Below are 12215 nucleotides of genomic sequence, written 5' to 3'. Positions count from 1 at the left end.
CACGGAGAGACTTGCATATGAGGAGAGTGTGGAAAGATGGAACTGTTTGGAGAGGAGATATAAGGTAATAAAGATATATAAAGTAATGAATGGTATAGCGAAGGTAAACTAGGCACTCCTATTTACACTTTTTCATATAAGAACTAAGGGGAATCTGATAAAAAGAAATACATTTACATTTGATAAAAAGAAATTACATTTTATGCAACACTTAATTAACGTGTGTAACTCATTTGCCACAAGATATAATTGACTCCAAGACCTTAGCAGAATTCCAAAAAGAACTACATGTAACTAAGTAACTATAGAACATCCATAGGTTTATGAGAGAGATTAAAAATTATAAGAGACACAAATCCTCATGCTTCAGTGCATAAGCCAATCATTGGTGGTAGCTAGAAAGAAAATTCCATGGAATTCCAAGGAAGCTATTCTATAATTGTTCATTAGAGATTCTTGCACCTTCTTGTGAACCATCTGGCTCTGACCACAGTCAGAGATTAGATATTGGACTAGAAGATATAGTGAATTGGTCCAAAGTAGCGATTCCTATGTTCATTTTATGGACTAGGCGAAGTCAATGGAGTCATGCGGTTTAACTGAATGAGGAATATGATTTTAGTAGTGCATATGCCTTTGTATACTGAGAAAATTGTGGAGATAACTTTGGTCTCTTCAAGGTGAAAGGAGATGGCCATTACTACTTTGAGAAAACCAACTGATACTTAAATCTTGTAGCATTTTCTTTCTCTTCAAAGGAAAACTACCCCTTTTCTCTGACAGGTGAAGGGTCAGAGAGGTAACTATCTGCAGTTAAGATAGTTAGTTAAAAATAAGTCTCAGAAGAAAAAGTACTTAAACAGTTTCCTTTTTCATGAAGCTGTATTGAACTGGTAATTTTAAAATGTTAACAATATTGTATAAATTATTCCTGTGGCTAACAAACCTTTAAACTTTTATTTTCTAAAAAGTTCTTCCTAACTTCGTGTTAATTTAAAAATGGTCAATTCATCAAAATGTTCAGCAAAAAGCAGTTTGCAGCTTTCCAATAATATTGAAGACATCATGGAAAAGTAAACAGCTTGAATTATTAACCCAGTCAATATGATTATATATTGTATCAAAAATCTACAGAAGGATATTTCATTTGTTTTTAAAATAGTAGAGCACATTTCACTGGTGATGTTTACCCCTTCACATAACATATGAACAAGGGGTCATCCAGTGAAATTAATAGGTAGCAGTTTAAAACAAACATGTGGAAGTACTTCTTCCCACAACGCTCAGTTGACCTGTGGAACTCATTGCCAAAGGATGTTGTGAGGGCCAAAAATATATCTAATTCAAAAAAAAGAATTAGATAAGTTCATGGAAGATAGGTCTCTCAATGGCTATTAGCCAAGATGGTCAGGGATGCAACTCCATGCTTTGAGTGTGTCTACACCTCTAACTACTAGAAGCTGGAACCGGAAGATCAGGTGGATCACTTGATAAATTTGTTGTCTTCTGTTCACTCCCTTTGAAGCATCTGGCACTGGCCACTGTCAGAAGACAGGGTACTGGGCTAGACGGGATCATTGATCTGACCCAATGTGGCCATTCTTATGTTCTTATTGGTTAAAACCTATAAGGCAGGGGTTCTCAAACTGGGTGTTGCGATGTTATTACATGGGGGGGGTCACGAGCTGCCAAGCTCCATCCCAAACCCCACTTTGCCTCCAGCATTTATTATGGTGTTAAATATATAAAAAAATGTTTTAAATTTATAAGGGCGGGGGATCACACTCAGAGACATGCTATGTGAAAGGGGTCACCAGTTTAAAAAAAAAAAAAAAGTTTGAGACACTGTTATAGGGGTTTCAGAACAAATTAAAACAGAGGATAATAAATGGTTTTGCCTACTGTGACTCCTGCATATGCCTTTTTATTTTCATCACTGCTGTGGAAAGCAGAACATCAAGTACAATAAATATAAACTTGGGTTAAGTAAAAGGAAAAAAAAGTGGGTTGGTTGTTGCCCCCTTTTAATTGCTACATGAGTGATATGCATATCTGAAATTTCTCGTATGTGCATAGCCTCTCTTACACTTGTGATAGCAAAACATCTTGCAGCATAAGCCAACAAATATTTTAGCTTTCAAAGCTTTACATTAAAACACTTCAGGTTCCTGATAAATTAACACTTTAACTTCTATTCCTTTTTTAATGCAGGCTTTCATTAAAGATAGAGCCAGGAACCAGCACCCCTCGTTCTGCTGCTTCCAGAGAAGATTTAGTAGGTAAATGCTTACTTACCAGAAGGCATCAAAATCTGAAATCCATTCTCCACTGCCTTTGAGTTACTAGTACAAAAAATATTTACCTAAAAGTGAAGTGCGATAAAAGATTTACAAAATGTATTTGTCATAAAAATTCTAAATTTGTTCTGTAAGTAGACTCTTGTTGTCATAGGAAACTGAGTCAGTTCCTTGGTTTAAATATGAAATTTAACTTTACATTTAAATATTCATTGTCTGCCATGTCACACTAAATAACTTCATATTTGCTGTTTTCCTCTTAAATGCCTTTTCTTTCTTGGAACAATTACCTGTCAAAGGTGTAGATCTTGTTTGATCTGCAGCATACAAGATGTACATTTAAAAATGTTTTATGGTGGGATTTTCAAGAGTCAATGTGACTTAGGAGCACAAGTTCAAATATTTTCAATGAGACTCGTGCTCCTAATTCACTTGGGTGCTTTTGAAAATCTACTCTTAGACTGAAAGTACAATTATTTCTTTAAAATAAACATTTTAATATGTTAAGGAACTGCTCCTAATATAGTATAAAAGAAATGCTATTAAAGAAGACATCTGGTTAACTAGCAAAAGATTCAGCATATGTAAGGAACTGGTGTAACCACAGGTCAGGGCCTGTGAGCCAATTTACCCTCCGAAATAATGCACACATAGTTTAAAAATAAACTTTTTCAACGTTACACTTTCTTACAGGAAAACGATTATTAAAATTTAGCTTCAGGGTATGCAGTAAGAGGAAAATGCTATGGTACATAGAATCTTAGAATCACAGAAATGTAGGGCTAGAAGGGACCTTAAGAAATCATCTAATCCAGACTCCTTCACTGAAGCAGGACCAAGTATACCTATACTATCTCTGACAGGTGTTTATCTAACCTGTTAAAGATCTCCAATGACAGCTATTCCACAACCTCCCTTAGTAGCCTGTTCCAGTGTTTAGCTGTCCTTATACAGTAGAACCTTAAAGTTACAAACACTTCAGGAATGGAGGTTGTTCGTAATTCTGAAATGTTCATAACTGAACAAAATGTTACGGTTGTTCTTTCAAAAGTTTATAACTGAACAGTGACATAATAATATAATAATTATATTATTATATTATTATAACAGTGACTTAATACATCTTTGAAACTTTACTATGCAAAAGAAAAATGCTGCTTTCCCTTGATTTTTTTAGTCGTTTACATTTAACACAGTACTGTATTGCATTTGCTTTTTTTTTTTTTTTTCTTCCCGTCTCTTCTGCTGCCTGATTGTGTATTTCCAGTTCCAAATGAGGTGTGTGGTTGACTGGTGTGTTTGAAACTTCAAGGTTCTACTGTAGTTAGAAAGATTTTCATGCTATCTAACCTACATCTCCCTTGCTAGCTAACCTAAATCTCCAGATTAAACCCATTACATATTGTCCTATGTTTAGTGGACATGGAAAACAATTTATCACCACCGTCTTATAACAACCCTTAACATATTTGAAGTCTTATCAGGTTTCCCCTCAGTCTTCTTTTCTCAAGACTAAATATGCCCATTTTTTAAAACCTTTTATCATTTTTGTTGCTCTCCTCTGGACTCTCCAGTTAGTCCATATCTTTCCTAAAATGTGGTGCTCAGAACTGGACACAGTACTCCAGCTGAGTCCTCACCAGTGCCAAGTAGGCAGGACAGTTACCTCCCATATCTTATTTATAACACTCCTGTTAATACACACCTGAACAATATTAACTTTTTTACCAACTGCATCACACTGTTGACTCGTATTCAATTTATGATCCATTATAACCCCCAAATCCTTTTCAGCAGTACTACTGCCTAATCAATTATTGCCCATTTTGTAGTTGTGCATTTGTTTTTTTTCTTCCTGGGTGTAGTACATTGCACTTTATTGAATATCTTCATGTTGATGATATTCTCCAATTTGTCTCAGTCATTTTGAAGCTCTTGCAACCCCTCCCAGCTGGTGTCATCCAAAAATTTTAGAAGGATACTCTCCACTCCATTATCTAAATCATTAATGAAAATATTGAATGGTACTGGACCCAGGACTGACCCCTGCCAGATCCCACTAGATACATCCTCCCAGTTTGGCAGCAAACCATTGATAATGACTCTCTGAATACAACCTTTCAACCAGTTTTGGAACTACCTTGTAGTAATTTCATCTACACCACATTTTCCTAATTTGCATATAAGACTGTCATGTGGGACTTTCTCAAAAGCCTTGCTAAAATCAAGATATATCTTGTCTACATCTTTCCTTCTATCCACTAGGCCAATAACCCTGTCAAAGAAGGAAATCAGGTTGGCGTGGCATGATTTGTTTTTGACAAATCGGTGCTGGCTATTACGTACAATCCTGTTATCCTATAGATGCTTAGAAAATTATTGCTGACTGGTGTATAGTCTCCTGGGTCCTCTTTGTTCCCCATTTTAAAGATAGGTACTATGTTTGCCCTTCTCAGTTCTCTGGGACCTCATGCATTCTCCATGTGTTCTCCAAATAATTACTAGCATATGTGTCTCTAAGGTTACAGGATACATTAAAAAAAAATTGTATTTGGGTAATCATAGAAATGTAGGACTAGAAGGGACCTTGAGAGGTCATCTAGTCCAGTCCCCTGAACTCATGGCAGGACTAAATATTATCTAGACCATCCCTGACAGGTGTTTTTCTAACCTGCTCTTAAAAATCTCCAATTATAGAGTTTCCACAACCTCCCTAGGCAATTTATTCCAATGCTTAACTACCCTGAGAGTAAGGAAGTTTTTCCTAATATCCAATCTAAACTGCCCTTGCTGCAATTTAAGGCCGTTGCTTCTTGTCCTGTCCTCAGAGGTTAAGGAAAACAATTTTTCTCCCTCCTCCTTGTAACAATCTTTTTTATACTTGAAAACTGTTATGTTCTCCCCTCAGTCTTCTCTTCTCCAGACTAAATAAACCCATTTTTTTCAATCTTCCCTTATAGGTCATGTTTTATAGACCTTTAATCATTTTTGTTGCTCTTCTCTGGACTTTTTCCTATTTGTCCAGATCTTTCCTGAAATGTGATGCCCAGAACTGGACACAGTGTTCCAGTTGAGGCCATATCAATGCAGAAGAATTACTTTTCATGTCCTGTTACAACACTTCTGCTAATTCATTCTGGAATTAAATATTATTATTTTTCTTTTCAATAGTGTTACGTTGTTGACTCATATTTAGCTCGTGATCCACTGAGACTAGGGCTCTACCAAATTCACGGTCCATGTTGGTCAATTTCACAGTCATAGAATTTTAGAAATCAAGCCACCGTTTTCCAGCCACCAAGCTCTGAAGACTGCCACCCATACTTCTATGCTATACCATGACGCCGCTACAATAACCTTGAGAACCCCTCCCCCACACAACCCTGTTTTGGGTCAGGACCTCCTGTTTGAGAAACGCTGATCTTCCCTGTGAAATCTGTATAGTATAGGGTAAACGTACACACAAGACCAGATTTCACAGGGGAGACCAGATTTCACGATCTGTAACACATTTTTCACAGCTGTGAATTTTGCAGGGTCCTAACTGTGACCCCAGATCCCTTTCTGCAGTACTCTTTCATAAGCAGTCATTTCCATTTTGTATGTGTGCAACTGATGGTTCCTTCCTAAGTAGAGTAATTTGCATTCATTCTTACTGAATTTCATCTTATTTACTTTCAACCATTTCTCTAGTTTGTCCAGATTATTTAGAATTTTAATCCCATCCTCCAAAATACTTGCAACCCTCCCAGCTTGTCATCGTCCGCAAACTTTAAGTGTACTCTCTATGCCATTATCTAAATCATTGATGAAGATATTGAACAGAACTGGGCCCAGAACTGATCCCTGCAGGACCCGCCTCGATATTCCCTTCCAGCTTTACTGTGAACCACTGATAACTACTCTCTGGGAATGTTTTTCCAACCAGATAAGGACTCACCTTATAGTAGATCCCCCACTTGGTAAGGCAACTCCATCTTTTCATGTGCTGTATATTTATACCTGCCTACTGTATTTTTCACTCCGTGCATCTGATGAAGTGGGTTATAGCCCATGAAAGCTTATCCCCAAATAAATTTGTTAGTTTCTAAGGCAGGGGCAGGCAAACTTTTTGGCCTGAGGGCTGCATTGGGTTTCAGAAATTGTATGGCAGGCCAGTTAGGGGAAGTTGTGCCTCCCGAAACAGGCAGGCGTGGCCCGGTCCCCCACCCCCTATCCCTTCCTGCTTCTCGCCCCCTGACGGCCCCCTGGGACTCCTGCCCCATCCAAGCCCCCTGACCACCCCTGGACCCTCTGCCCCTAACTGACCCCTGATCCATCCAACCACACCTTCTCCCTGACCGCCCCCGGCCCCCCTGCCCCTAACTTCCCACTGCCCCATCCAACACTCTTTGGGGGAGGGATAGCTCAGTGGTTTGAGCATTTGGCCTGCTAAACCCAAGGTTGTGAGTTCAATCCTTGAGGGGGCTATTTAGGGAACTGGGGTTTAAAAAAAAAAAAAACTGTCTGGGAATTTGCCCTGCTTTGAGCCGGGGGTTGGACTAAATGATCTCCTGAGGTCCCTTCCATCCCTGATATTCTATATTCTATTCTATGAACCCCCTCTCCTTCCTGACTGCCCCCCAGGGACCCCTGCCCCATCCAACCACCCCTTCTCTCTGACCGCCCCCATTCAACTTCCTTGTACTCTGACCGCCCCGACCCCTATCCACACCCCTGACCACCCCCCAAACTCCCCTGCCCTCTATCCAACTCCCCCCCCTGCCCCCTTACTGCGCTACCGGGAGCACCATGACAGGCAGCCACGCCACCCAATTGGAGCCAGCCATGCACCACGCAGCACAGAACACTGGGTCAGGCCGGGCTCTGCAGCTGTGCTGCCCCAGGAGCTTGTGCCCAGAGCATTGCACCAGTGGCGCAGTGAGCTGAGGCTGCAGGGGAGGGGGAATAGCAGGGGAGGGGCCGGGAGCTAGCCTCCCGGGCCAGGAGCTCAGGGGCCGGAGAGAACGGTCCCGCAGGCTGGATGTGGCCCGCGGGCCACAGTTTGCCCACCTGTGCTCTAAGGTGCCACAAGGATTCCTCATTGTTTTTGCTGATACAGACTAACACGGCTACCCCTCTGAAACCTATCTCCATCTAGGTTGTATTTCCCTAGTTTGTTTATCGGAAGGTCATAGAAGACAGTATCAGAAACCTTAGTGAAGTCAAGATATACTGCGTCTACCGCTTCCCCCCATCCACAAGGCGTATTACCCTGCCAAAGAAAGCTATTAGGTTGCTTTGACACAATTTGTTCTTGACAAATCCATGCTGGCTGTTACTTATCACCTTATTATCTTCTAGGTGTTTGCAAATTGATTTTTTAATTATTTTCTTCATTATGTTTCTGGGTATAGAAGTTAAGCTGACTAGTCTGTAATTCCCCGAGTTGTTCTTATTTTTCTTTCTTATAGATGGGCACTATATTTGCCCTTTTCCAGTCCTCTGGAATCTCTCCCATCTTCTGTGCCTTTTAGAAGATAATCGCTAATGGCTCAGATATCTCCTCAGTCAGCTCCTTGAGTATCTAGGATGTATTTCGTCAGGCCCTGGTGGCTTGAAGACCTCTAACTTATAGAAGTAGTTTTTAATTTTTTCGTTCCTATTTTAGCCTCTGATCCTACCTCATTTTCACTGGCATTCACTATGTTAGACATCCAATCATTACTAACTTGTTTGGTGAAAAATTAAACAAAAACGTTATCTAGCACTTCCGCCATTTCTACATTTTCTGTTGCTTTTTCTCCACTGATTGACTAACGGGCTTATCCTGTTCTTGGTCTTCCTCTTGCTTCTAATGTATTTGTAGAATGTTTTCTTGTTACCCTTTGTCTCTAGCTATTTTACTCTCATTTTGTGCCTTGGTCTTTCTAATTTTGTCCCTACATTCTTGTGTCATTTGTTTATATTCATCCTTTATAATTTGACCTAGTTTCTGCTTTTTGTAGGACTCTTTTTTTGAGTTTCAGATCATTGAAGATCTCTTGGTTAAGCCAGGGTGGTCTTTTGCCATGCTTCCTGTCTTTCCTATGCAGTGGGATAGTTTGCTCTTGTTTCCTAATATAATATCTCTTTGAAACACCTGGGAGCTCTCTTGAACTGTTTCTCCCCTTAGACTTGCTTCCCATGGGATCTTACCTACCAACTCCCTGAGTTTGCCAGAATCTGCCTTCTTGAAATCCATTATCTTTATTGTGCTGTTTTCCCTCCTACCATTCCTTAGAATCATGAACTCTACCATTTCATGATCACATTCACCTAAGCTGCCTTCCACTTTGAAATTCTCAACCAGTTCCTCCCTATTTGTCAAAATCAAATCTAGAACAGCCTCTTCTCTAGTAGATTTCGCCACCTTCTGAAATTTAAAAAAAAACAAAAACCTGTCTCCAATACATTCCAAGAACTTGTTGGATAATCTGTGCCCTGCTATGTTGTTTTCCCAACAGATGTCTGGGTAATTGAAGTCCCCCATCACCACCAAGTCCTAAGCTTTGGATCATTTTGTTAGTTGCTAAAAAAAAAAAAAAAAAAAAAAGCCTTGTCCACCTCTTCTTCCTGCTTAGGTGGTCTGTAGTAGACCCTCTACCATGACATCACCCTTGTTTTTTACCCCTTTTATCCTTACCCAGAGATTTTCAACAAGTCTGTCTCCTATTTCCATCTCAACATCAGTTGACATGATCTTCCACAGTTTCCTTAAAGACGCTATTTTAGTGTATACAAGCAAAGGAACAGAATTAAGGTGTTGATTGGAATCTTGAATCTGAATTTCCTGATCTTTGTGCAATGAAATAGCAAAGTTAATATTTTGTAAGGAATCTTATCTAACAAGAAATCAGATTGGGGACCACTGCATCCAAAACCAGTAAGGCTACTAGTAAGCAGGGCTGGCTCTAGGCACCAGCGCTCCAAGCATGTGCTTGGAGCGGCACTCTGACTCTTTTTGTTTGTTTGTTTGTTTTTGGCTTGGGACGCAAAAAGCCAGGAGCTGGCCCTGAGTGGAGGTCAGCTGCAGCGGTGGGGGGGCGCAGGGAGGGCCACAGGAAGTAACCCTGGCGGGGGGGAGGAACTGCTCCTCCACTCCACTGCCGCCTGCTCCCCTGAGCATGCCGCTGCTCTGCTTCTCCCACCTCTCTCTGTGCATATCAGCTGTTTTGGGGCAAGCCTGGGAGGGAGGGGGGAGAAGCGAAGCGGCGGCAGCGCACTCAGGGAAGCAGGCGGAGTGGAGGTGAGCTGCGGCGGTGTGGGGCGTGGGGAGGGCCGCAGGAAGTAACCCGAGGGGACGACAGAGGAACCGCTCCCCCCAGCTCACCTCTGCCTCCTCCCCCGAGTGCGCTGCCACTCTGCTTTCCCCCCTCCCTCCCAGGCAAGCCTGGGAGGGAGGGAGCTGTAGGAGGAGAAATGCGGCAAGCCCAGGGGAGGAGGTGGGGCTGGGGATTTGAGGAAGGGGTTGGAATGGGGTGGGGAAGGGGCGGGGCTGGGGGGCGCAGGAAATTTTTTTTGCTTGGGGCGGCAAAAAACTTGGAGCCGGCCCTGCTAGTAAGCTAAAGTTGAATCTGCTTCTCCTGTTTTATTTGTGGCTTTAAGACAACTATCTAAAGAACAAACAATATGTAAATGTGCTATACAGTATGTCTACACTGCAATTAAAAACCTGCAGCTGGCTCATGCTCACGGGGCTTGAGTTAAGCGGTTGTTTAAGGGCTTGAGCTGCAGGGCTTGAGCTAACGAGTTGTGTAGACATTCAGGCTTGGTCTGCAGTCCTGGCTGTAGGACCCTGCAAGGTGGGAGGGTCCCAGACCCGAGCCTGAACGTCTATACCTCAATTAAACAGCCCTGCAGCACAAGCCCTGCGAGCCTGAGGAAGCTGGCATGGGCCAGGTGCAGGTTTTTAACTGCAGTGTAGACATACCCATCAATTCCTTTCCAGCCAGCTTCTCCATTCCCAACAGACTTGACCTGGCTCTGCTTTGCCTTTGTAATGCTCCAGGTTTTTTAACATATTTATTATTTTAATAAGAATAAATACTATTTTAAAATGACATAGAATAATAAAATTTATGATTGCTTCCCTCTCTGTGACATGGAGAAAAAGCCCTTTTATTTCACAATGATGTTAGGAGGAATAACTACTTAATGGTAAAACTATGTTATAAAGATGAAAAGGTTAAGATCAAAAGAAACCTTTTTCTTATTCCTTTTAGATGCTTCCTTTGTATCAGAGTATACCAAAAGACACATTACTTATCTAATCGGAATGTATAGTATAATGGTTTGACTTTTTTAAAAGACTCAAATGTTTATATTCTTATTGCTTTTTTAACAATAATTATCAGCTCCTCTTAAACTGAATTTTAATTTTGTACTTTAGCAAGATCCTGCAGTATTTTCTCAGTAAGAATCTTGTACAATTTTTAAAAAGATATGAACCTTGTATTTTTTTGGAGGTCTGATGAATAGCATTTGAAGTAGTCACATTGGTATTTCTCATGCTCAGTTGGAATTTCCTATTTTTCCTTTGCTCACAGGCTCTGAAGTAGGAGCATCTCCACAAAGTGCACGGAAAAATGTTGCAGCTGAAGGAGCATTGCTCCCACCAACTCCTCCATCACCTAGGAACCTGATACCACATGGGCATAGGAAATGTCACAGCTTGGGATACAAGTCAGCATTTTATTTACTTTTACAAGTTTGAGCATTTACATATTGGACCGTCTTCTGACAACAAAAGCTTTTGCTTTAAAAATCGAAGTATTTAATTAGCAATCTTTCTATATAAAGACCACAAAACACAGCTCATATTCTGGAAGGAATTTATGCAAGAAACAGGGTTTGTCCATTAGTTTATCAGGTTTTTTTTTAACTTGCATTATGATGTCTTACTGCTTGCCTCTGAAAAGCTGCATTCCTTACAGCTCGCCTTCTGTGAGTGAGCCTGACTCAGGAAACGATGAACCAGATCTTCCTCAGTTAGAGTACCTGACCTGGATTTCCTCATTGCACACTTAACATAAAATTGCTTTTTAAGTAAAAATAAAAAAGGTCCTGATACTTATGTGATTTAAGAGCTTGCATGGATTGCGTCTTGTTACCTGCAGCAATTTGGGTTACCTTTATTTTTTGAATTTGCAAGAGCAGATCCCATGAGATTCCAAATCTGGCAGGTACAATATGATTGCTTAGAACCAGAGCACCTTTCTCTATGTGAAGCTAAAATAATTCTGTCTCACAAGGTTGCTCATTTAGTATGGTACTTCAAGTAGTAGATTTTTAATAATTTTTAAGCAAGTGGTGTTTAGTTCCTTTTTAATCAGTTATCCTTCTAATTAATATTCTCTCCTTTCCCTTATGCCTTCCATAAATTACAGCTGAAAGGAATTGAGGCCATAATAAAGTGCATCCAGCTTTTATTGTTTTGAGATGAACTAATTATCTCCAATTGTATGTGAGACATGTTGAATTATTTCTCTGTAAACTTGCTCGCATGAAATTTAACCTCTACAATTGCTGTTTAAAGAAGAAAAACATCCTATACATGCAATGAAGTCCACTCTATCCCAAAAGAATGGAGAGAGAAAAAACTTCTTTTGTTTTGGACTTTTGTGCCCCTTAATTTTGTAACAGGCAAACACACTTTAGTGGGACTGTCGATTTAAAAGTTGTGTTAGCCATTCTCAGATTTGTTCTGTCCTAACAGAACTCTAAAGGAATCAGATAGAATTTATTATATATATATACTTTACCAAATATTGGTACACAGCACTGTATCTCCAAGACTCACATTAATGGCAACTCGAGTCACAGAGCCAAATCTCTGCACTGCACTGGAAATTTATCCCAAATGATTTACTGGTTTCAGAACTTCTTCAAGCTCAGTAG

The 12215-nt window shown here is 40.4% G+C and overlaps 1 protein-coding gene across 3 annotated transcripts in view; it reads left to right on the top strand.

Annotated features, from left to right (window-relative positions):
- The window catches only part of RALGPS2 (Ral GEF with PH domain and SH3 binding motif 2), a 298932-nt gene that overhangs the window by 212057 nt on the left and 74660 nt on the right, over positions 1–12215 (top strand). For all 3 annotated transcript variants that reach the window (XM_045028272.1, XM_045028273.1, XM_045028274.1), the window contains 2 exons: positions 2212–2279; positions 10865–11000. In XM_045028272.1, coding sequence (XP_044884207.1) covers positions 2212–2279; positions 10865–11000 — 204 coding nt within the window. The remainder of the gene's footprint in view (positions 1–2211; positions 2280–10864; positions 11001–12215) is intronic.

Source organism: Mauremys mutica, chromosome 8 (assembly GCF_020497125.1).
Source record: "Mauremys mutica isolate MM-2020 ecotype Southern chromosome 8, ASM2049712v1, whole genome shotgun sequence".
NCBI classification, from domain to species: domain Eukaryota; kingdom Metazoa; phylum Chordata; order Testudines; family Geoemydidae; genus Mauremys; species Mauremys mutica.
This window is presented reverse-complemented; position numbering and strand designations above follow the sequence as displayed.